The 25,923-nt window shown below is 40.4% G+C and overlaps 1 protein-coding gene and 5 non-coding genes across 10 annotated transcripts in view; 1 reads left to right on the plus strand and 5 right to left on the minus strand.

Annotated features, from left to right (window-relative positions):
• The window catches only part of chrna2b (cholinergic receptor, nicotinic, alpha 2b (neuronal)), a 38,733-nt gene that overhangs the window by 9,934 nt on the left and 2,876 nt on the right, over positions 1-25,923 (plus strand). For 2 of the 5 annotated variants that reach the window (XM_077511101.1, XM_077511100.1), the window contains exons 4-6: positions 24,685-24,836; positions 25,467-25,511; positions 25,642-25,751. In XM_077511101.1, coding sequence (XP_077367227.1) covers positions 25,482-25,511; positions 25,642-25,751 — 140 coding nt within the window. In that variant the 5' untranslated portion in view covers positions 24,685-24,836; positions 25,467-25,481. Of the gene's footprint in view, positions 1-18,834; positions 18,929-19,843; positions 20,108-22,610; positions 22,801-23,903; positions 24,401-24,684; positions 24,837-25,466; positions 25,512-25,641; positions 25,752-25,923 lie in introns of those variants that run through there. The other 3 variants (XM_077511099.1, XM_077511102.1, XM_077511098.1) reach the window with 3 other exon arrangements.
• trnal-uaa (transfer RNA leucine (anticodon UAA)) lies at positions 22,907-22,989 on the minus strand. Its single transcript has one exon. It is a non-coding gene; the product is annotated as a tRNA-Leu (tRNA).
• Positions 23,167-23,249, minus strand: trnal-uaa (transfer RNA leucine (anticodon UAA)). Its single transcript has one exon. It is a non-coding gene; the product is annotated as a tRNA-Leu (tRNA).
• trnal-uaa (transfer RNA leucine (anticodon UAA)) lies at positions 23,432-23,514 on the minus strand. Its single transcript has one exon. It is a non-coding gene; the product is annotated as a tRNA-Leu (tRNA).
• trnal-uaa (transfer RNA leucine (anticodon UAA)) lies at positions 23,715-23,797 on the minus strand. Its single transcript has one exon. It is a non-coding gene; the product is annotated as a tRNA-Leu (tRNA).
• trnal-uaa (transfer RNA leucine (anticodon UAA)) lies at positions 23,965-24,047 on the minus strand. Its single transcript has one exon. It is a non-coding gene; the product is annotated as a tRNA-Leu (tRNA).

Genomic DNA, 25,923 nt, shown 5'->3' on the forward strand with positions numbered 1-25,923 from the left:
CTTTAAAGAAAATATATATATCTCACTGATTAACTATCATTCAGCATAATCTTTCAGACACATCTCATGATCGAGCTTGGAATGCCGAAATGTGTCACGATAATCGTATTCGTGCCGCTGGCTTGATTGTTCATTTTGCCCTCGATCATGCTGGATCTACTTCTTCCACTTGAAGCCTGCAAGTGTTAAGGGCAGAAATGGCAAATGGCTCGGGGGGCGGGATGAATGATTTCCATCAGTCGTAATCTCAAACCGAGGTGATAAGCGCCACCCATCGATCACGCTTTGAAATATGCACGCGGACGAGACGGCGCAGATTGGTCGTCGGTCAGCCGGGCGTTTACGGCGAGCGGCCGCAGGGGCTGGCGCGTAATAATAACCGGCATGTCGCACGTGAGTTAGCGCCGACTCGTCCTTCTCTTTTCACGTGACGGGATTTATCATGCAATAAATCACCCTCATATAAAGCTGCGGCAATTACAATGCATATTACAGACACAATGTCGATATGATGATACATGGCTTCGAATCAAATATTGTTGCAGTCTCCTCCCTGTTGTTTTTGTATTGACTAGCTTTTAAAAAGGAGTCTGGAAAATCCGTGCAACAGGAAGAAGGCAAAACTGAGCAGACTCCCGAAACTTAATTTCGCCTCAATTATCCGTGTGCATACTTCATTAGAGCAATGAGTGAACTCCGGGGAGTTTTGCGTCAGACGAGTTTCCTGTCTGACTGCACTTCACTTTTCTTTTCGCATGTTGACGCGCCTGTGAAGTTCATTCGGGCGCTTCTGGCTATGCCGATAATGACTGTCGTGTGGTTTATTTTGCCGGTTATCAGGAGCTGTTGTCTGTCAAGACGCAACATCGGTGCTCTGCTTAGTGTTTGGCTTTGACGTGACAGTGGTTGAGTAAAAAAAAGAAAGAAATTGGCCGATTTTACAGTGAGTGAAAATCCAATTTTCCAAGCGTGTGGCAGAAGTGCGAACTACGACTCCACCCTGCTTCTTGCGATTGGGCCTGATCTGAATGTCTTGCTCAATGACACATTTTTTTTTAAGAGGCAGCTCATGTTGTTTCATTTCACACTTCACTGCAGAGAATGCAAACAGGGCGTCCTTGATTTGTGACAAAATTCTGCTCTTGTGGCAGCGAGGTAACCCCAATCTGCAGAATCGTAATTACAGTAAATATTTGTCTGAAAAGACTTGACATTTAAAACAACCAAATGTACAAGAGTACTCGAATTGTTATTTATTTTAAGTGGGCCTAGTGTCGAACCTTGTGGAACACCGCTTGCCTTGTAACGATATCCAAACATCACGATATATTATCACGATATGAAGGTCATGAAACGATAATTATCACGATATTGTGGGGAGGGTGGTGATACCAAAAAAGGTCACAATATTGTAAAAAAAAATAGTAAAAAAAACACACACAATATTGTGCTTTTGTACATTACAGCAATGAAAAATATTCTACAAATATAAATATTATATATAAAGATATATACATATAATATATATAAAAAATATTGACGTTCTTACTTGCTAATGCACACATTGAGTTCCTGCGCATATTGACTCGATTCACATGCATTTTACGTTTCCCTTCATCTGACCATTTGAAGGGCCAAAACATGCCATGTGAAAATTAAACTGCATTAAAAAAAAACTAGCCACCAGAGGGTGCTAGAACTGCACAAATGGAAACCAAACCGACTTTTTTTTAACAGATGTGCTGCTTTTAATATTGTGACATGACAAGGACGATATATTGTGGCAGTTTTAATATCGCGATATCACGATATTGCCGTTATCGTTACATCCCTAATGTAAACTACACAAAAAAAAAAAGAAAAAGTGGATTGACTAGTGAGCCTTCTGGAATGCTACCAGGTTTCTTCTGTAACAGCAATCAATTGTGATATTTATATCGAGCATAATGTATGTATGTAAGATTGTGAGGACTGAGCATAGAGCCTTGTGGAATGACATCATCCTCGTTACTTAAGAACAAACACTCTCAAGTCTATTTCTGACCGACACTTAACGTGGTGGTAATTACAGTAAGTCTGTTCTTCTACTTAAGTGAAGTACTTTTCACTTTTCCCTGAAAAATATATCGTCTGAATGTTTTTTTTTTGGGGGGGGGATTTCCCACAAAAAGAGACTTTAATTGGCTTGCCTTGGATTGGATTGGAGCTTCTTGAAAACGCCGCCTTCCGGTTGGTTCTGAAGGCAGCGGCAACTCGCTTTCCAGTCGATAAGCCGAGCGACTGAGCTTGATTGATGTGAGCCCCGTCACATACGCCGATAACCCCCCCACCCCCCCCCCCCCCCCAATTCTACGAGTTCTATCCCATTTCTAACGAGGGTCACCGATACACGTCTGGGTGATAAACACTTGACAATGCTCCTTCGCCATGTAAAATAAAATGAAAAATGAAAAAAAAAAAAAAAAAGCCTCCGGGCGTTCTTGGAGAGCAGATGAGGCTTTTTGGCTCCACTCCGGACGTCTGGACCGCTTTGAAAGAAAGCCCAGACCTCATTACGTCAGGCGAGCGGCTGCAGGAAATGAGTCAGCCTGAGGACGTGCTGATCATGGATCACATCACTTTGACATTGATTCCAGCCACTGGAAATACAACTCGGAATAAATATCAAAGCCCAAATATGAAGAAGACAAATAGGAGTGTGACGTTATATCGATATCGTAATAAATCGTGAGGCTTTGTCTCCCTGCGCAAGTATCACAATATTTGTAGTTAAAGGCCCAGTATGCCAGTTTCACTCAGAAAAATGCACTTTTTTAATACTGGATGTACACACTTTAACTTTCTCTCAGTCTACACATCTGGGTTTATGTTAATCTTTGGTGGTGATTTTTTCCTAAATCTCCACCACCCCCCAGCCTGTATTTTGCCATTTTGTGTTTGTTTTGTAAACAGCGGGACGTTTCTTTGGACAAAATCACCCCCACACGTTAAGAAAAGCCCAGATCTGTAAATTGAGAAGTAGTTTGTTTGTTTAAATCCTATAATATACAGCCACTCGAACGGCTCCTTTGTTCATTACTTATTGAGCAATTACTTGGCGGGCCGCTAGGGGGAGCTCCTCGTAAGATTGGCGGGAAAATGTACAGAAGTCTTCAGGTGAAGAAGACTCATGAGCTTACTTTTACTTTTGTAAGACATTTTTCTGTCCAGCAACTGACATATTTTATGTTTTGACTTTTCGAAGCAGACAATTTCTGAGGAATATTGATTTAATTGGATTGAATATTTAAGTAATTTCATTTATTTACTTTTGCAATGTTACACAAAAAATTGGTGTTACAGTTTAGTAGTTTTATTGTTTATTATCGTGGATTTATTACCTGACCATTATATTGATGATCGCGGTATTGTCTTAAAGGTGGTAAAAGTACTCGCAATCAGGTGAGATAAGTCAAGTCAAGTCAAGTCATCTCCTATATTGTAAGTACAGACTGAAAAATCGACAACCCAAGTATTTGTACTTGGTTTCTTTCCCACCTCTGAATAATAATAATAATCATTTTGAACGTGAGCACAATGGGGCAAACATACATAATGATCCAGTTTGTATGCTTCCTGGAGGATGTCGTCTCTGACTCTTAATGGATGTTGTCACTTGACGCCATCCTTCCTGGAAATAGTTTTGCCAGCCAATTAAATGACGGATGCGCACGCTGCCGTGATGGACGATAAACAAGCTGAAAGGACGCCGTCGTGTGAGAGCGCAAAAATCCAATCAAGGCAAAAAAATACAAATAAAAAAATAAAAAAGAGCGGTGGGAGATGGATCTTGGAAGTCAAGCCATTGCGTGATGATTCCCACGCGGACGGGTTGGAATTGAAAATGTGATGCGAGGGCCTCAGCTGCGTCCTTACCCAAGCGGAAAGCGGCGGTCAATATCGGCCGGGGCAACCCTGCAAGCTTGTCAAGTGTCAAATTGAAGCGCAATGGAGGAAAAAAAAAAAAAAAGTTGCTTTTTGTGGTAGCATTTGCTGCCAAAAACGTATAAACACGTTCTATTTTAAATATTGGCATGGTCCCAAAAACGTATTTATCCTTTTTTTTTTTTTTTTTTTTTTTTTTTTTTAAACGCTGGAGCATACAGAAGGCTTTGATGCAGCCTCTGACCTGAAGAGGTCTTTAAAGCAATGGTAGTTATTACATTTTAACAGGTTCGTGAATAATGATGAAACTTAGCTGTATTCTAATGCTAATTGCTTCAAAACGGAAACAGATATATACTTTCAATATACTTAATATACTTCAATATCAATATACTTTTTTTTTTCCCTGATAAAAGAAGAGACCATAATCGTTCTTTTGGTAGGTTCCATCTTTTTATAGCAATAGAACACAATATTCTGTGGGCCTTGCAAAATCAGGCAAAATCCAGTAAAACATAGTGAAAATGGCTGGGAGTGAATGAGTTAATTAATTTGACCCAGCTGGGTTGAATAACTCAAAAAATTGGGTGGGACCATTCTTGACCCAATCTGTGCGGCCCAAATCGTGTATCTCAAAGTATAAGTTTTTACTTCACAAAATAAGGGTAAATAATCACTTTTTCTTGTGCAGAATACATATTTATATATATTTTTTTTTTTTGCTTATTACCTTGCGCTGTTGTGCCACCAAATCAAGTCAGTCTGCCTCGGAGCGAAGCAGGCAGTCTCGCGGGCGCTCGCCAGTCGGGCCTCGCTAATGGGATTTCCACACATTGCATGACTACCGTGCGAGCTAATACGCTAGGATAATATCTCCGGGAAAAAAAAGGTGCACCTTGGTCTAAAATTGAATTGGCCGCCGCGAGGAAGCAACAGAAGCAGACGTGCTTACTGTAAATACGCCGCCCAGCTCACATGCAGGAGTATGCTGGCTCCTGTTTTTTTTTTTTTGCTTTCTAGCTAACTTCCTGCGCGACATTGCTTTACAGAACCCAATTACGGTTCCGCGCTATTTTGTGTTTTTGTTTTTTTTTTGAATGAAAGTATACAAAGTTGCTGTTTAATGCCACTTTCAGTCGGAGTTCACTGTTAAACTAAACATTAAACAAAGATAATAATAAATTTAGCTCTTCGCTAACATTATGCTAATGCTATGCTAATGAATAGCGTCGAAAGTTGCAATTGACTCGAATCTCAAATATGTTTTTTTATTGGTCTTGATATCGCAGATTGTATCAAATGATACGGCTCTTGCGTTTCAATCAGCAAGTCAATGGGGAAAATGACACCTTCTAGGATAAATCAGCATGGATATTAGTCCATTCAACACGCCTCCTTTTGTCTGCCTGAGCCAATATTGAGGGATCAGCGTGCTATCAGTTGGAGCTTTGATGGGCACGGTCGGCGGCAGGTTAGTCCGCTTTGCGAGCACGTCCCTCGAGAAGAGGGCAAAAAAATAATATAGATTTTAAATTCACATAAGGCATTTGTTGTCTTTGCAGCACTGCACTCGACCGTTTAGCTCGTTGGCAAGGATTTCTTTTCTGATTCTGCTTTTTTTTCAAAATGTCACGTCGGAGCAAAAGGTTTTGACCTTGACGGTTACGCAACACGTCTCCCTCGTCGTCCGCGTTTGTCGGAGTGTCAAGGGCTCGGCTCCGAACAACGCCGCGTTGTTCCTCTCGTGTTGCAAAAGCAGCTGACGACAGGGTCAGGGTGACACGTCCGCCCAGGTGTCTAAATTTAAACGGCACATTGCGAACGTGTCAGTGTTTGGGCGGAACGCGAGCTGACTTGGACGTATGACTTCTGGGACGTTCCTTGAAGGGGACAAATTGTGGAATGTTGACTGTTTTACACAAGATTGTTATCAAAGAGTCTCTGGAGTGCGAACACTTCTTCAGTGGTTTACATAATAACTCCGCCCATCTCATGATCACCTAGGTTGAATGAGTCGCAAGTCGTCATGGTAACAAAAAGCCCCGACTGAAAACGTGGTGAACAGTTGCTCGCTTGCAAGAGACAAGGACAGGAAATGTGCCGTAATTGTCGATCCTTGGGGTATTTTGACAAAAATCTGTCATAGATGAGTTAGGACGCCGCCCGGGAACGGTTTTAAATTGTGAACAAAAAAAAACAAAAAACATGCTCAATATGTCTTGTTGAGAAAAACCGCAGTGGCAAAGCAGCGTGTCGAGGGTATATGTTTTGACAGGGCTTGTCCAAAAGTTGCCAAGCTGACCTACTTTATTCCGTCATTCTTTGCAAATGTTTTGTTCGCCGCCACCGCAAAAATGTCCCAAAAGTGCAAAAGAGCACACAATTATTCTTACTCAACACAAAAAAGCAGGAGTGTCAAATCCAACTGGGGGAAGAAAACCAGACAACCGCTTTTCTCTTAGAGTTTGAATTCTCTCAAACGGGCCAGCAAGTCTGTTTAGTTGGACGTGTACTTGATGTCAGACAAATAGAGCAATTGAGGAAGAATTTATAGGCCCCAATTCAACATTTCCTTTCTTTCTTTCTTTCTTTCTTTCTTTCTTTCTTTCTTTCTTTCTTTCTTTCTTTCTTTCTTTCTTTCTTTCTTTCTTTCTTTCTTTCTTTCTTTCTTTCTTTCTTTCTTTCTTTCCTTTCTTTCTTTCTTTCTTTCCTTTCTTTCTTTGTAATTTTCACTAGCTTGCTATCTCTAATTCTAGCTAGCTAGATAGCTATCGCTAGCTAATTTGAGCTAACTAGCAAAATTAGACGAGCTAGCTTTTTCTATCTAATTGTAGTTATCTATCTAGCTCACTTGTCTTAATTTTAGCTACCTAGCTATCTAGGTACCTAGATAGATCTGTCTTCGCTACCTAGCTATTTTAGCTACCTAACGATAACCAGCTAAGGTATCACTATCTAATTTTAGCTAGCTATCTGTCTTGCTATCTGTCCGTTCTTAAGTATCTATCTATCTATCTATCTATCTATCTATCTATCTATCTATCTATCTATCTATCTATCTATCCCTCAAGCTGTTATCCTGTAATGTTTTAACCCCAAGATCAATAAATAAAATATAATCAGAGCAAAAACAGTGTTTACGTTGGCTAATATTATTTAATTAATAGCATATTCAGCACATAGTTTAAATTGCTGTCAACGCAACAGAACTGAAAAACAATCCAGTGGCGATTTTTTATTTTATTTTATTTTTTTTTAATTGGGGAAATCGATGCAATTGATCCAGCAGATGGCGCTATGGTGAAAAAAGTCTGTAAATTGATTTCCTGTTCCTGCCCTGTTATTATTATTATTATTATTATTATTATTATTTTCAATTTATGGCAGTGAAGCCTGGGCTTGATGACCCTCCATTCAAAAGGCCAGTATTTATTTATTTTTTATTTTTTTTCCCTCTGAAGTCAAACGTGTGCTGAGGCATTCCGTGCGTGTGTGCGGGTAGCTCCTCTGCAGCCGCGCAGTGTGGCAAAAGCAGTAAGAATTCATTATCTCGAAAGCCAGCGTGGTCGAGAGTGTGCGGCCAGGTGTCTTTTTTCGGGGGCGAGGGCGGCTGATTTCACCCGTGTCCTGGGAGTGAAGATGCCACTTCCCATCACGGTGGCGGCGGAGCGCAAGATGGCGCCTTGATGAGACGAGGCGAGTCCCACCGTGGCTTCTTGCATATCTTCTCCCCCAAACTGCCACCGAGACCTTCAAAGTCCTGATTTGCCTCACTTTGAACTCCATTTCGTCTGCGCTTGTTATTTGTTTCCAGAGGTGGAACAGTGGTCAGCAGCCGCACGGAAGTCGTTTTTAAGCGCTTCTGAAGTGTTATTGCCGTCATTGGGAAAATTGCTTGAGGTCAGTTCAGCGATTACGATTGTAGAAATGTGTTGAAGCAGCAGAAAAAGGGGGGAAACGTGAATACTGTACATCGATTACATTCGCTGATGTCAATCAGTCGCAGTAGCAGTAGCAGCTCTGTGGGACTTGCCCGACCTAATCCAGCTTTGAAAATACCATCACGATCACGTCATTCTTGTCCTTCTTTAATAATCTGCAGTAAAATTTAATTTGGTTTCATCAAGAAACACAGTTTTATGACTAAAACGAAGTGAAAACAAGAGTTTTTAAAGGAACAAAACACGTTAAACAGAATAGTGACTTTGGTGCTAATATTTTGACACCTCAAGCTATAAAACAGCCAAAACAAGACGGAGAAAGGGCTTTAATGACAAATGCCATACAAGCTCTGAAACGTTTATTTTTTTTTATTTTTTCACTAATAGAAAAGCGTGTGGCTCCTTAGTCCAATTCACAATTCTTTGAAGCCGCCAAATCTGGGGTGTCTAAACTTTTTCCTTCAAGGCCACATACAGAAAATTTGACGTTGTCCGACTTCGTTACACTAAAACAAATCATTCAAGCAATTATGATTTATAGTTACATTATTATTTTTGGTTAACTCATTTGCTCCCAAAAACGTATAAATATGTTGTATTTTAAAAAGTATTATGCTCCCAAAGACGTATTTATACGTTTGTTTGTTTTTTTATTTTTTTTATTTTATTTTATTTATGCTAGAGCATATAGAAGGCTTTGATGCAGCCTCTGAACTGAAAAGAATGCTTGAAGCAATGGTAGTTATTAAGCAGGTGGCAGCAGAGTATAAGAGATCAGCCAGGGCCATGTTGCAAAAGGCGTTTTTTCCCCCCATGGTTTTAAACAGGTTTGTGAATAATAATGAAACTTGGCTATATTCTAATGCTAATTGCTGCAAAACGGAAACAGATAGAAATACGCAAAATAAGACTTGAATCTTTATTTTGGTAATTTCCATGTTTTTACAGCAATAGAACACAATATTATGTGGGCCTTGCAAAATCAGTCAAAATCCAGTAAAACAGCTGAGAGTGAAAAGGGGGTTGTTTCTGTGGAAATGGCTGGGGATGAAGGAGTTAATTTTAACACACGTTAGAGCTGATGAGGCAGTTTGGGATTTTTCATGATTTTGGGGGGGCCCACAGCCCTGAATCCCCCTCGAATAGATGTGCCCCTCCCCTGGGCAGAGCCCCACAGTCAGAACCAAAACGAGTCATCCATAATAAAATGACAATTTTAAAAGCACTTTTGACTTGAGGATATTAGATAATCATTAATGTAACACGTTCACAAATCAAACAAAAGTGGTGGAAAACATTTTTGCTGCTGAAAGTGAAACGAGGCATTATAAGACGTATTGTTGCTCCTATTTTAGTTGTAAATAGTTTCTTAGCATATCTAGAAAAGCTCTCAAAGTAAAATTTATTATTAGTAGTAGCTGAGGGCCGCTAAAAATGGATGGTGGACCGCAAATGGCCCCCAGGCCATACTTTGGATAGCAGTGCAAAAGCTTGCTGGTCTACATGTGCTCTAGCTTGCTATGAGTGTAAAAAAAAAATAAAAAAAAAAATAAAATAAAAAATAAAAATGTTTTCTGAAGATGTTGCACTCCACAGTAGATTATTTTTTTTTGCACAAGTCCAATTCATTTAGAATAGAATATGAACGTACAGTAAAGACAAACAAGTAAACGCATCTCCTGCCAACGCCGGCCTGGCCGTAATTAAAATGCACTTTGCCGCGCTGAGCGTTTCTTCAAGCGCTGCGGCACTAATCAGATGGCGCGTTGCTCTCTCAACAACCAGCTCATATTGTTTCCTACGGGCCGCGGGAATCCAATTTCATTTCAGATCAAATGCATTATTTATATTGCCTCCCTTTTTTACGCCAACGTCGATATACGCTCGCCGCGTTCCAAACGGCCTGACGTCGGGGAGATGTAAGCGCCTTCATTTATTACGTTCTCGCTTGTCATATTTTCTATGAATGCAGAAGTGGGGTGAAAATAATGCCGGGGAGGCAAATATTAATGGGACAAACTTGTAGAAAGTTTTTTTTTTTTGTGTCTTTCCCGCTTCGGTCAGTTTTGGTGTGAAGAGTAAATGAAACATTTATTTCCATCATTTGTCGCATCTCCACAATTGGTGACCCCGACGTGATCACTAATGACAGATCAGACTTTTGAAAGAACGTCGTATGTTGAACACAACTGAACGAGAAAAGAAAAAGGGAAATATATCCGTGGTAATCAAAACGTGGCCTCAAGCAGGGTGTTCCTTTCTCATTAGTGATGCGACATTTCTACATTATTAAAAATACCGCCACCGCAACAAATAGATTAAAGAGGACATTAAGATTTTGTTTTCACAGCGATGTATCTCATTTGCCAGCGCACAGCGGTACCGCGGGCTCGGCGAGGGTCTCGGTCATGGAATCATTAAGCGCGTGACAAATGGCTGTTAGCCCGAGGCGCAGAAAAACATCATTTGTCTGCAAAAGACATGAAAAAAAAAAAATAATCCTTAGCAACAGGTGACAATGCTGAGAATCTTAACCATCTAGGAGGAAAAACTTGCACTATTACCACACCACTGACACCTGTGGACACATGTTGGGTTTGCCAAAACATGCATGATTTAAAAATATACAATTAATTTCTATGCTACAACTTTCACAACAAACTAGGACACCCATATGCACACGCATTAGTTGATTGTTTTTACTCAACCATAGTTTTTGTACATCGTGTTTTGCTCTATTTAACTCTCAATGATAGGGGTTGTGCGAACTTGGACGTTGGGTCGAAGAGATGAAGCCTCCCAGGTGAGCTTAGCGCTAGCTAGCTGGTACGGCCGAACGTGGATGGATTTTAAGCTTCACCAAAAGTGAAAAATACACCCTGAGTGCTGCCATTGGCCAGTGTACAGCGAGAGATCCTGGAGGTTAGCTTAATGCTAGCATACAAATTTCATAGATGGGCTAACAGAATTTAGCATGGACGGTAGCGCGAATATAAACATTCAAATACAGTGTACAGCGAGAGATCCTGGAGGTTAGCTTAATGCTAGCATACAAATTTCATAGATGGGCTAACAGAATTTAGCGTGGACGGTAGCGCGAATATAAACATTCAAATACAGTGTACAGCGAGAGATCCTGGAGGTTAGCTTAATGCTAGCATACAAATTTCATAGATGGTCTAACAGAATTTAGCATGGACGGTAGCGCGAATATAAACATTCAAATACAGTGTACAGCGAGAGATCCTGGAGGTTAGCTTAATGCTAGCATACAAATTTCATAGATGGGCTAACAGAATTTAGCGTGGATGGTAGCGCGAATATAAACATTCAAATACAGTGTACAGCGAGAGATCCTGGAGGTTAGCTTAATGCTAGCATACAAATTTCATAGATGGGCTAACAGAATTTAGCGTGGATGGTAGTGCGAATATAAACATTCGAATAACTGCTACTTTAGCACCCACAGAGCAGCAACAGATACAAAAAGATCGTACAATAACTGATCAATTAAACATAAACTGGGCTAATGCAAATTAGCACAAATGTGACGGAAAATATGTATTAATCTACAAGCACACAGATCAGCGAGACATGCAAAACAGAATAAAGTAATACTGACAAGCATAGTTTCTGCCTGTAAATTCCTCAAAACCCATCAAAAACGATTGCTTAAAAATTAGCGCTATAGCAAGCTCGCTAGCGATGAACCACGATATTGCAATGCTTCCGTTTGGACTTTTTTTTTTTTTTTTCTATCCCAAAATACATGCGACTGCTTGTCTTCAACCATTCAGACCGCGTTGGGCTCCCCAAGTGGATTTGCCGACGTTATCAGTCTCGGCCAGCACGCTTGCGCTTGCTTGTGAAGCTTTTCCGTCCTTGGGCATCGGCCAGCCGGACCCTCCGGGGGGGGGGGGGGGGGGTGTCTCCCTGGTCATTTGGAAAAAGGCTGAAGAACACTTTCAGGGTCACTTTATTTGAATCGAGTATATGTTTAGATAACAATCCAGCGGGTTCACCAAGTGACTTTAAAAAGTCTTCATGAATTTTTATTATTTTGGAAAGAAAAAAACACATTAGAATCAAAGATATAATTGGAACTAGAATGTCTGACAAAAATTTAAAGTCATACATTCATCACTTGTCAACAAATATAAATCTAATTTGTAGTTTTTACATTTAAGTCTTTATTTATATAGCGCTTAGCTGGTGATTTCGACCCTGCAATCTTCTGATGCCGCTTCCACATGAAAATGAACATTTGTTCAAAATAAAAACTTCCAAAAGATTTGCCAAGTATTTGCGGCTACTTGCCAGCAGCGCACAACAACAACACCAACAACAAAAATGTTGACGTTTTGTCACTCGCTTGCGGCCCACACAAGCGCGAGGCCTGACCTCATGCGTGGCGGCGCAATCACTTGGCGCTTCGCAAAAGGATTTTGCTCTTCAGCATAAATTGAACTGCTGGCGTTTATTCTAACGTGTCGCCACATCAGAGCTGGGACTTTTCCCCCCACTAAATGAAAACATGGATATGCTTTTTATTTCAAGTGGATACACACACGGTGAGATTATGCTTATGCTGAGCGCGGTGCAGCATTTTTTTTTTTTTTTTTGTGACGCTTACATTGGTGCCAAATTTGGATGTCCACTGAAAATGATGACTTTTTCACTCCCATTACTCAAGAAATGTCATTATGTAACATTAAAGAGATACTTTACTTATTTAACCATTTTTGGCCGTCAAACATGAATATTTTGCCGATAACAAATTTGATATTTTCATTATTTTTCACGTACAATTAGTACCTTTTAACTCATTCACTCCCAGCCATTTTCACAGGAACAATCCCGTTCGCTCCCGGCTGTTTTACTGAATTTTGACTGATTTTGCAAGGCCCACAGAAAATTGTGTTCAATTGCTATAAAAGCATGGAACGCTCTTCTTTCATCAGGAAAAAAAAGTATGTTTCTATCTTTTTCCGTTTTGCAGCAATTAGCATTAGAAGAGAGCTAAGTTTCATCAGTTTTCACAAATCTATTTAAAATTGTAAGTAATTGAGCTTTTTTTCTAGATGACCCTGGTTGATCTCCTTTGCTCTGCTGCCACCTGCTGGCCGTTTGTGTGATAACTACCATTTCTGCAACCATTCTTTGCAGTTGAGAGGCTGCATCAAAGCCTTCTGTGTGCTCTAGCATAAAAACAAAACAAAAACACGTATAAATACGTCCTTGGGACACTTAAATCGTAAAAAAAAAAATGTATTTACACGTTATTGGGAGCAAATGAGTTAAAAACACATTTTGCAACTTGCTGTTGACTGAAAATGACATCACAAGGGCTCAGGTAACCAATCACAGCTCAGCTTATGAATGTCACATGACCAAACCTAGAAAACAGGTGAGTTTTGAGGTAAGTTAGGTAACTTGTTTGTTAAAGGGATACTTCCCTTATTTACCCCCATTATAGCAATAAAAAGTTAATATTTTATCTGGAATTAATTTGACACTTTCATTATTTTTCACGTACAATTAGTACCTTTAAAAACACATTTTGCAACTTGCTGTCGACTGAAAATGACATCACAAGGGCTCAGGTAACCAATAACAGCTCAGCTTATGAATGTCACATGACCAAACCTAGAAAACAGGTGAGCTGTGATTGGTTACCTCGTGATGTCATTTTCAGTCGACAGCAAGTTGCAAAATGTGTTTTTCAAAGGTACTAATTATATGTGAAAAATAATGAACGTATCAAATTAATTACAGACAAAATATTAACTTTTTATTGCTATAATGGGCTAAATAAGGGAAGTATCCCTTTAACAAACAAGTTACCGAACTCATATAGAGCATAATTAACTAGCAATGTAACTAATAACTAACAACATAACTACTTTGACTTCTTTTTGTATAGTGGGACGTGAATAGGCCCCCTGGTCATAAAAAGACATTTTCCCCCAGTAGACACATGTGAATTCGATTAGTCTCCCCCCTTCCCTTTCCTTTCCTCTTTCAGCTGACAGCAAAGTAAGAAATCCTTCACTCCCACTGCCCTCCTCCGTCCCACCGTCCCGCCATCGCTCATCCGGCAGCGCACGGCAGCTCACTCTCCAGTCATATGCTAATTGTGAGCGCGTGAGGCCGCATCGCTTCCCCCCCCCCCCCAAAACTGACGGAAAACCTTTTGTCGTCGACCTCTTTCATCTTTTGCCACGGCTGGAATATATTGAAAGCAAAAAACAAGAACGGGAAAAAAAAAAGAGTTTGGTAAGTTTTTTTTTTCCTTACATGAGTGAACTAAAGATGTAAGAGATTTTTTTAACCGTATATTTCCATGTAGTACCATCTTGTGCCACAACTTAACGGGTAGTAATGAGCTCTATTTAGACAGACAGTGTAATAGCAAGGCAGAAAAGATCCCCAACAAATCTCCAGTAATAATTGTTATTCCCAAACCGTAGACTGAACATGTGCCTGTGAGTATTGTTTGTGTCAAATGAGTTGTTTGAAGGGTTAGCATTATGAAACAGCTATGCTAATTTCCGTTAGCCTCATGTTAGCATTAAGCTAGTGGTTGAAATTGGTGCTTGAATCCGAGATAACGCCATCCTATCCAAGAAGTGCTGATAAACCCGTGAAATAAACGAAAAATACAAATTAAATATTGCACTTTAACTCATTGACTGCCATTGACGAAAAAAGACGTCAAATAATGCATTTTTGCTGGGCTGGCAGTGAATGTTTTAAACACAATGTGCCAATATATTTTGTGATTATATTGCAGCATCCTTTTTTCCCTTTTTCTTTTTTTAAGGCAATTTTTGCTTAAAAATCCGTCAATATTAGTTACATCTCATCTTAACTCATTGACTGCCATTGACGGAAAAAGACGGAAAATAATGCATTTTTGCTGGGCTGGCAGTGAATGTGTTAAAAATACCTTCAAATAAAAATAAATAATCTGAACAAAATTATAATGCGTTTGATCAAATCATCCAGATGACGTCATCCTTTTCAAGCTGGAAGCTGGCTAAATTAAAGGGATACTTCACTTATTTATTATATTATTATAGCAACAAAACAGTTAATATTTGGTCTGTAATTAATTTGATACTTTCATTATTTTTCTTTCACGTGCAATTAGCACCTTTAAAAACACATTTTACAACTTGCTGTCGACTGAAAATGACATCACGAGGTAACCAATCACAGCTCACCTGTTTTCTAGGTTCGGTCATGTGACATTCATAAGCTGAGCTGTTATTGGTTACCTGAGCCCTTGTGATGTCATTTTCAGTCAACAGCAAGTTGCAAAATGTGTTTTTAAACATACTAATTGTACATGAAAAATAATGAAAATATCAAATTTATTATAGGCAAAATATTAATGTTTGACTGCCAAAAATGGCTAGATAAGTAAAGTATACCTTTAACAATAAAAAAAAACCTAAAGTATATTTCAAATCAAATAAAGTGATATCAAAATATAATATTTAAATGAAAAATTGCATGACATAAACAAAAGAATGTTAACATGCAATTTGTGCAGCGAATGACACGTCAGTGAAGAAACTCTTTCAATGTGGCGATTTTGGACATTCCAGGATATGCCGATCAAAAACAAATGAGTGACGCGGTCAAAAAAAACCTCGCAGCTGGGAAGGTTCCAACTGTGCCTTAGTAGAGTGGAAAATATGACGCTCTTCAGAGGCCCGCTTCTTGTTTTCACACACTTCCAGATGTCCAGCGCGGACACGTGGCAGCGGCGGCGGCGGTTGGCGAAAGCGTCCCCGACCCCGCCGTCTGTTGTAATCGTCGACTACTTGGAAACGTGAACCGAGCCCGAGCTCGTTCTCCAAAAGCAACACGAGCGACCGCCGTCCAGCTTTTTTTTTACGAGCCTTACGTGACACCGCTCGGCGTCTGCTCCGTTGACGACTTGAATGGTTTTGCCAGAACGCAAGCGGCAAAAGGAGCGCATAAAAAACATGGAGACTTTGTCGTCTAAAGACCGTTTTATGTCACTCAATGTACCCCGTAGGCCAGGGGTTCCAAAATTCTTTTTTGATTGAGCCGCCAACGACTGCCAATACTTTTCTTTTTTTTTCTTTTTGCCTTCGACTTGATTATTAATTTAATGATTGTCTATTGTGGGGAATCTTACAAAGGAGAAGTCAGAAAAATCATGTTTTCGTTGACTGTTGTTCGCACTTAGGTCGACGTTGCAGATGAGAATCTGTTCGCAAGTGCCTAACCTGGAATGAAAAAAGTTAAAAATAAATAAATAAATAAATAAATAAATAAATAAATAGAAATTTGAAGTATCTCTGTGCCTGTTTTCACTCTCTTGCTGTCAAGATAATGAAAACAAAATCCCATCATGTCACATCACTTCGAGGAAACGCAAAGAAGCGAGACAAACCGTGCTTGCGTCAGGCTGTTTATTTGTCACTCGCAGTTACATTTGACGTAAAACTGACCCATAAAACAAATGAGAACTAAACGTAGTGTTTTTAAGCACCAGAATGTTCAACCAAGGCTAGCTTAATGCTAACATATAATGTGAAACGCCATGCATAGGCTAGGAGAAATTAGCATAGGTGTTCTGGTAATTATAAAACCGTAGAAACAGCTGCTAATTTAGCACACACAGAAAAAAAAAAAGTGATGTTGTGGCAGCACATACTGAAAGTGTTTTTTATCATTTCATACAGAATTATTTCCAAAAATTCATCATTTTTTTCAAAAGCGTTTTCTAAACAATGAAACATGTAAGACTCATCCAAGTTATTCCCAATCGCTAATATCGTCTTCATTGCAGGTTGCCATGTGGCCTTGGTGGATGGGCGTTCTGCTGGCCTTGGTTTCCATGGCAACCCCAGCCCGAAGCCAAAGCGGCGATGGCGATTACGGCTCGGGCTCTGACATGTACCCCTCCGTAACGGCGGCCGACACGCCGTCGCAACCCCCCGCCGACGAGCCGGCCAAGGCGAGAAGAAGCGACCCCGCCCCCGCCTCCTCCCGCCCCAGAGGAAACGTGCTCGGTCCGCTTCAGCACCCGCGGCGTTTCGGCCCGCGTTCTGAAGGCTCGCGAGGAGGAGCTGGCCTACCTGCAGGCCATCCAGCACGCCAACGAGGCGGTGATTGAGAACCTGGCGCAGTACGTCGGGGCCGAGCTCGGGGAGCAGAGCTACCAGGACGTGATCCGGGCCAACCTGGCCGGCGTCCACGAGGAGCACGAGAGCTGCCGGGAGGTGGTGGAGAAGGCCGAGGAAGACCTGGAGAAGCAGCTTCAAGGGGACGTCCTGGACACGCTCGCGGGGATGCAGAAGTAAGGATGGAAAATCTGTTTCAAGTCCCTGTCAAGTGAAGATAAAATGTGAAAACAAAACGGGAAATTGCCTGACCAGGATCCTAAGATCCCCTACCTCAGATAGTGCAGTATGTCGGGAATGACAAGTAGAGATAGACCGATATGGTTTCATCAAGGCCGATACCGATACGCATTATTAGTCGTCAAGGAGGCCGATAACCGATATTTCATGCCGATATTCATTTGCAGTAAAATAGAAAAAAAAAATAAAAACTATATTGACCCATTTGTTTAAAAAAATATAACAATTGCAGGGAGCTTCTAGGGTCGTTAGCATGTATTAGGCTAAATTAAAAATATATCAATAAAAATTTAAAAAGCAAAGTAAATCGATCCCTAAAGATTTCTACTGTAAATATTTATTATTTTTATGAATTTTTTTAAATAAAATTTCAACATAATTTCTTGATTTATTTATTTATTTTTTAATTAAAACATGTGGGAAGTTCCTATTTATTTTATAAAGTGGAAATTTAAATAGATCCGTAAATGAAAAGTTCCCTGCATCTCACTGAGTGACAAACGCATGCGAATGTAGCTCATTTGGGGGGTTTTATTCGGGCTCGTAAAACGTTTCAAAAGATCTTTGCAGTGAAAAATGGTCTGAATATGTTCCAAATGTGTTTACAACAAGTAAAAACTGTCTGTGAACATCTTACAATTCCTGATGAAAACCCCCAAATTCGCTACGTTCGCAAGTATTTACTGCTCAGTGAGACACCAGCTTTAAAAACATGGCCGATGCCGATATTTGTCAAAATGCCAAATATCGGCAGACCGATAATCGGTCCGGCCGATTATCGGTCTACCCCTAATGACAAGTGTTAGGACTGAGAAAAGTAAACCGACCAAGATGTACATTTTGGCCTTTGACTGACTTTGGAATGTTGAGCGATCGTGTTGTTATTAGGTGTCAGCGATCCATCATTTCCTTCTAACTCTTCTCCGCCCGTCGTTCCCCGGACAGAATCCGAGAGGAGTCTGCGGCCTTTGACGACATGCTGCGGGCGGCGTCGGACATCGCCGGCCGACTGGAGAGCTCGACGCACGCCCTTCACTCCGCCTTCAGCAAGCAGCTGGGAGACGCCATCAAAATCCACGTTTAAGAACCGACAAATCTCGGAGCGAGGCCTGGCTTTCTATCGCGTCAGGATGCGACACGATTATGAAGAACTGAAGGACATAATGGCAGGCCTGTGCAATATTTTCCATCCATAACGTTCCTACAGCAATTAAGAGAGGGCACATATGGGAGGGAGCGTTCTAAGTAGTTGAGGTGTTTATGAGTCGGCCTTCAGACGTAATGACGCAGTTCGTCTTCTCCAGAGGAAGGTGAAGATTGGCCATCTGCTTTGCATGCTTGCGACCGACGCCGGGACAAACGTTGTCATTTAAGAGTCCATCAGGAACCACACCACCTTTCGCTTGACTTCCCTTTTGGATACAGTGAAGGATTATTTTGGTTTGTCCGTACCGAGCAAATATGAAAGTCAATTCAAGAAATGTGTTTCGTAATTACGCTAAGCATGTTTGGAGAATGTGTAGAATGTGAAACTGTTTTGTTTTTTTTCCAGCTTGCATCCCGAAAATCTTCAATTCTGATATTCCACTGGCACGGATGCTTTCGAGTGCCTCGTTGTCAGCTGCGAGTGCGCCCATGTCACATAGAGAAAGGATGGAGGTGCTAAATGAAAAACTCCCACGTGACCACCAGTCTGCTTGATTTGAACTTTGTGCTGGCATTGCCACTTTAGAGTGCCTCGTCGTCATCGCAGTGTGTGAAACTCGAGGTTGATGTTTAATCTCATAATATTTTGTATTCTTTTCCACGTGGCCCCCCCCCAAATGGCTCCCTGCCAGCGTCAATAAAAGTGGAAGTAAGAATAAAACTGCCAAATTTAAAGGTGCACTGTGCCGTTTAAAAAGGTAATGTTAAAGCTTTTTTCTACCAATGCCCAGATGAGTACAAAGAGCTCTAACCCTTTTCTTCCCTCATTTGAAGTCATGTCTTCGTTTTATTAACTGTGGCTGTCATTTTAAGATCGTGCACGTACTTGCATGCGCACAATGAACGATCCTAACACGGATGCCGCAGTTACACTTTGGGCCAGAGGTGGCAGTCGTGAGTAAAAAAAAAAAAGTGACAAACTGCGCAATGATCCTTTTTTAAAAAAAAATGCTAAAAGTGAAAATAAAAAGGGATATAAAAATTACAATTCAAAAATTTTATTTAATATAATTAATAAAAAATGGAAATGAAAATAACCTAAAAATATATTGTACATAAATAAATAAATAAAAGTAAATATAAATAAAAAAGATTAAAAAATAAAAGTAAATACAAAAATAAATGTGGAAAAAAGAGAATGGAAAAAAAAAACATGCATTTCTTTCCAAGCACAAGCACGCACTCGCTGCCTTGTGTGCAAGTGAGAGAGAGAGCGAGAGAGTGATAGAGAGGAGGCGTGTCTCAGAAGGCAGCAGACGTTCAATCCGAGTTGGAATGTAGTCGCGTGTGTTCCTCCAAAAGTGCAGGCGGTCCATTCAAGTCTCACTAATGAGTGAAAAACATTTTTTTTTTAATCTTTTCCAGCAGAGTTTTGGAGCACGTTTAATAAGCGAGCGTGGATGATGATTTGTTGTGCCGGACGCGGAAGCTGGACCGGCTGACTCTTGTTTGCAAGCGAGAGCAAAAAGTTGCGCGAAATGTCTTGCGGCAGCGAAGATGATGCGCTTTGCGCCCCGAGATAACACTTTGACAGCAACTTCCCTCGTCCCGGTGTCCGCATGGAGCGAATTAAGCGCTGGTGCGTGGCCAGGACCGCCAATTGGATCTGCTCGCTGCTCTTCTGTCAGGCAGGTACGTGAACGCATCGTCATCTTCATCATGGGGGATTATTTTTTTGTCATGTTTGTTAAATTCAACAATGATCAAAAATCAGCTAGAACTGTATACTGTAGGGGTGTTAAAAAAAATCGATTCGGCGATATATCGCGATACTACATCGCGCGATTCTCGAATCGATTCAATTAAAAAAAAATCGATTTTTTTTTTTTTTTTTTTTTTCTTAAAGAGCTCAGAATTGTTCATTCGGTATTCTTACCGATTCAACGTCTTATCATCATTGCCTTTTTTTTTTTGTGTGTGTGTGTGTGAATCGATTTTTAAACTTCCATTTTTAATGGAAAAATATTCAACAAAACGTCTGACTTCGGGTTAGGATTCGCACCTTGAGCATGGAAGAATGTTATATGAACGGAACATTAAGCCATAATATTTTATTTTAATGCTGTTCAAACATGAAACAGATTACAACCTCTTTAAGACTGAAATTTCAGATAAATAAATAATACATTTTCATATAAATCTTACACTCTACAAGCTTACTGATTAGTATTTTCTAAATTTGAATGAAAAAAAATCGCAACAATCGACTTATAAATTCGTATCGGGATTAATCGGTATCGAATCGAATCGTGACCTGTGAATCGTGATACGAATCGAATCGTCAGGTACTAGGCAATTCACACCCCTACTGTACTTTTATCTGGTAAAATAAAATAAAAATAATAATTCATCTGTGCTATTAGTTTCATAAAAATTAATTTGTCGCAAAAAAATGTATAATCAGTTTCACCTAGGTCCATATTTTATTTTAGAAAAACTTTTTCGGCGATGAACTTGAACTGAAAAATGACTGTTTACCGCACGTAAGCCACACGTACAGAAACACTCGAGTTCTCATTGTGCATGCACGAAACAAGCTGTCGGCTTCTCCACTCCCCGCAAGGAAAACAGGACAAAATATACGGGAATTTAAGACCAAAACAGTAGAACTACGGTATTGTATTTTAGAGGACACTGACAAAAATCTTTTCAATGATTTTATTTTGAAGGGCTTGGGCATGCACCGCATTAATAGCTTATTATGACCGCACAGCACTAGGAAAAACGAATACCACACTTTACAAGCACAGACGTATCTATTTGTCCGCTAAGTTTTTTTTAAACAGGTAGGTGTGAAAGAGGGTCCGGTTTTGTAAATAACCAAAATGTCCCTGTAGATGGCGGCTCGCTTTGGATTTGCGAGATTTGAAGTAGAAGTTTACGCAACTAACTCACACTTCAACAGATTATGTGCGTATAAACAGCGAATGTGTCCTTCTTGTCATTTTTCTACGGAAGTTGTATTGCATTCGTAATTTTTTGCCGCTTTATTTTGAGTATTTTTTGTTGTTTCCATTTTCCTTTTTTTTTTGTTTTTGTTTTTGTTTTATGGAATTATTTTCTGTTTTCCTGATTTTTGTATATAGTTGAAGGCAGTTGGAAGATATGTGGGAAGGTCTGCAACAAGCTACTTGGAAATTTAGAGGTTAAAATATTATATATTACGAAAAACAGAAACTAATGCTGTATTTTTCTGGGGGGTTTCTGTTTCATCAAAATTTTCCTGTTTTTCCAAAATGTACTTTTTTTTCCTGTTTTTCAAAATATATATTTTTTTCTGTTTTTCAAAATATATATTCAAAATATATATTTTTTTCTGTTTTTCAAAATATATATTCAAAATATATATATATTTTTCTTTTTTTTTTGCAGAATATATTTTTTTCTGTTTTTTCAAATAAGCTTTTTGTGTTTAGTTTTTTTTAAAATATTTTTTCCACGTTTTTCTGTTTTTGTTTTATTTATGCATGTAGTCATTAATGGCTAATGAAGTCAAAACTTGTCTTTTAATTCCCCTTCTGCAGTCAAAATGTGCACTTTGTCATACTCATCTTTTTTTTTTTTTTTTTTTGGAATGGTGCTTTTGACTGTCTCCTGAAAAGCTTTTTTTTTTTTTTTTGCAATCCAACGTTCATAATTTGAAGGCTCTGGCTTGAGAAGCTGCTGAGTGCGCTTCGCAAACTGCTCCATTGTTGCGCCTGCCAACACGTCTGGCTGGGGTCCACTTCGGAGATGATGGTGGGGGGGGCGCTAGAATAAAAAATAAAAAACAAAAAAAAACCTCTGAACGTTGAGTGTATATCCTTCATCTTAAGTTAGTCATGTACTACCTCATCCTTTCTCGTAAGACACATCTCGAGTGCACTACGTGTGTCTCTCAGGGTGAATAAAAACAAGTGTGCGTGCACGCGCGTGCGTGTGTCGCTTATGAATTCCCATCATAGCTCATCCTGTCTTGTTTGGCAGTGCACCTGCACGCCGACCCAGCAAAAGCCCTCCAGCAAGGCGATTAGCATGGGCAATAAATCATACATTTGCATGCACGTGGCAGGTTAACTATGAAGACCCCCCTAGCCCCTGCCAGACCCCCCCTACCCGCTCTTCCACATCTGGCCACTCATCCATGGTCGGGTCGGGTCGTAGCGTGCGTGGCCTTGACTGCTCAACCGCAATTTGTTGGCGCCTTTTCCAAATTTGTGACTGGTCTTGTGTTTGCATTCAAGCGAGCGCTGCCGGTGTTTCACGTTGGGATCTTTTGTATGCGTTGCGTTGGTAGGCGGAAACATCTCAAACCTGCAGGAATCCGGACCTCGACGACCGGAATCGTGAGATCTGTCTTATAGTATCTTCATTTGTGTAACAGATACAATGTTGAAAAGAAATGAAAAAAAAAAATGTCTTGCGAAGGGTAAGTTCTTCAAAGTGTGTGAATACCAGGAGTGGGGTTCGAACCCACGAGGACTCTTGTCCATTGGATCTTAAGTCCAACGCCTTAACCACTCGGCCATCCTGGTGCACGGTTTATGGATTTGACTTCTCCTGATCTGTATTTGCCGGATTTTCACGCCATGCTGAGCAGGGTTTTAATAACTACCGACCTTACGAATGCTGGTTGTCAATGATGCGAAATGTTAGTTGGATAGCGAGCTGATGTTTAACCAAAAGCTACGCGACGCGAAGCTAAACTTGAATACCAGGAGTGGGGTTCGAACCCACGAGGACTCACGTCCATTGGATCTTAAGTCCAACGCCTTAACCACTCGGCCATCCTGGTCTGGGTTCTTGGGTTTGCCTTTGACTTTTGGAGATTCCGCTTCTTCTAATAAGCATCAAAAGCATTTAGAGGTTTTGCCCGGTTCCCCTCATGATGTGAGTGTCAATAATTTTTGCAACTACCTGACACTAGGTGTCAATCATGTACATTATCAAGCCTCGTCAAGTTCTGCGTAACGTCAATACCAGGAGTGGGGCTCGAACCCACGAGGACTTACGTCCATTGGATCTTAAGTCCAACGCCTTAACCACTCGGCCATCCTGGTCTGGATTTTGTCTTTGCTTTTTGGACATCTCACTTATTCTAATCAAACATTTACAGGTTGTGCCCGGTTTCCGTCACTCTGCTGAGCGTCAACAATTTTTACAATTACCTAACACTTAAGGTTTGGATGCTTGATGTCGATCATGTAATCGGTGTTTAAATGTTAGCAACACTTTTAAACATAAGTTATGCATAAGTTAATACCAGGAGTGGGGTTCGAACCCACGTGGACTCATGTCCATTGGATCTTAAGTCCAACGCCTTAACCACTCGGCCATCCTGGTACAGGTTTGTGTTTTTGACTTTGCTTTTTGGAGATCTTACTTCTCCTAATAACCCCAGATGACACGTATAACCTAACAATGAGAGTGTCAATGCGAGCGCTCGTGCTCAGTGTTTAAATGTTAGCATTAGCTAGCTGACTTTTAAACATAAGTTATGCATAAGTTAATACCAGGAGTGGGGTTCGAACCCACGTGGACTCATGTCCATTGGATCTTAAGTCCAACGCCTTAACCACTCGGCCATCCTGGTACACGTTCTACAGCTTGCGTGTTTCCCAAGGAAATGTCACGACTCGGGTCATGCAAGGGTTATGTTTGGGTCATGTCAAGTTTCTGTCTTGAACTGACGTAACAACATCTGGTTTCAACTGGTAAAACGCTATGCGATGTCAAGAATCTTTAATCTCTTTAACTGGTCAACAGCCAATCAGACAATTCCATGTCAGTCCTGTTACCCACATGTCTAGCCACAACCAATCAGATCGATTCACTGTCTATATAAGATGTCTGAGAAATGTATGTTTCGTCAGATTATTACCTCTGTTCCTCTGTGCAACTCTCGGTTTTTTCTCGTCGAGTCAAGTTTATTCCACGACTCTCGATGCGAGTAGAGTTCAAATCTTATTTGTGTCTTTGGGATCCAACCTCAGCACATAACAGGAAATTGAACCCAGAACCTCTCGCCCCCATGCTAAGAGCTAGCTTGACGATTCAGCCAAGCTTTCAAAAGCCGCCTGCCAGATAGATAGAAAACGGATATGCCATTTTTTTTTTTCATACTATTTTTACTTCAAATGTAGCCGTTGGATACCGAACCACATGCTGCTTCACCATGACGACATGTGGCAGCAGCGTGGTTGTGATTGTATCCTTTCCTGCGCCGGCAGTGGCGTGTCACGACAAGACGCACTCGCACGCCGAGGACGAGCTCTTCAAGAGGCTGTTCGCCGGCTACAACAAGTGGTCCCGACCCGTTCCCAACATCTCCGACGTGGTCATCGTCAAGTTCGGACTGTCCATCGCGCAGCTCATCGACGTGGTGAGTCTCAGCGTTTCTTACGCTTTCGCAATCTTTTTATACAAAGCCTTGGTCACCTCTCATCGTCACATTTGTTTGTAAAGGCAGAATTTATCATTGGGCGTACTTAACTCATTCACTGGCAGCCATTTTCACATTTCGCAATCCCGTTCGCTCCCGGCTGTTTTACTGGATTTTGACTCATTTTGCAAGGCCCACAGAATATTGTGTTCTATTGCTATAAAAGCATGGAACCTATCAAAGGAAAGATTAAAGTCATCAGGAAAAAAAAGTATGTTTCTATCTATTTCCGTTTTGCAGCAATTAGCATTAGAAGAGAGCTAAGTTTAATCAGTTTTCACAAATCTATTTAAAATTGTAATTAATTGAGCTTTTTTTCTAGATGGCCCTGGTTGATCTCCTTTGCTCTGCTGCCACCTGCTGGCCATTTGTGTAATAACTACCATTTCTGCAACCATTCTTTGCAGTTGAGAGGCTGCATCAAAGCCTTCTGTATACTCTCGCAAAAAAACAAAAAAAACGTATAAATACGTCTTTGGGACACTTGGAACATTAAAAAAAAACGTATTTATACGTTATTGGGAGCAAATGAGTTAATAATTTGGCGTGCGGGTTCACTTTCTCTTTTAGGACGAGAAGAACCAAATGATGACGACCAACGTGTGGCTCAAACAGGTTGGAGGAAATGAATCTTTTTATTACTTTAGCAGTATGATCAAAATAAAATTCAGCTACAAACATGAACAAATGTTGTTTGTTTTTTTGTTTGCTTTTGTTTTTTTTAAAAATTTGCTTTCATCACCAGGAGTGGAATGACTACAAGCTTCGCTGGCAGCCATCGGATTACGACAACGTGACATCCATCAGAGTTCCGTCACAACTCATCTGGGTCCCCGACATCGTCCTCTATAATAAGTGAGTACACAAACTCGACGGAGGTCACGGGAAAAAACGCGAAATGTCGTCAAAGCCATGTCTAAATTGGAATTGAAGAATTGAAAAATCTAGACTGAGAAACAATGTCGATCGTATCTTGCAGGCTTATGTTTAGATCGTAAATTTGGTTGCATTTATTTTTCAAATCAAA

The sequence above is a fragment of the Festucalex cinctus genome, chromosome 21 (assembly GCF_051991245.1).
Source record: "Festucalex cinctus isolate MCC-2025b chromosome 21, RoL_Fcin_1.0, whole genome shotgun sequence".
In the NCBI taxonomy this organism is placed as follows: domain Eukaryota; kingdom Metazoa; phylum Chordata; class Actinopteri; order Syngnathiformes; family Syngnathidae; genus Festucalex; species Festucalex cinctus.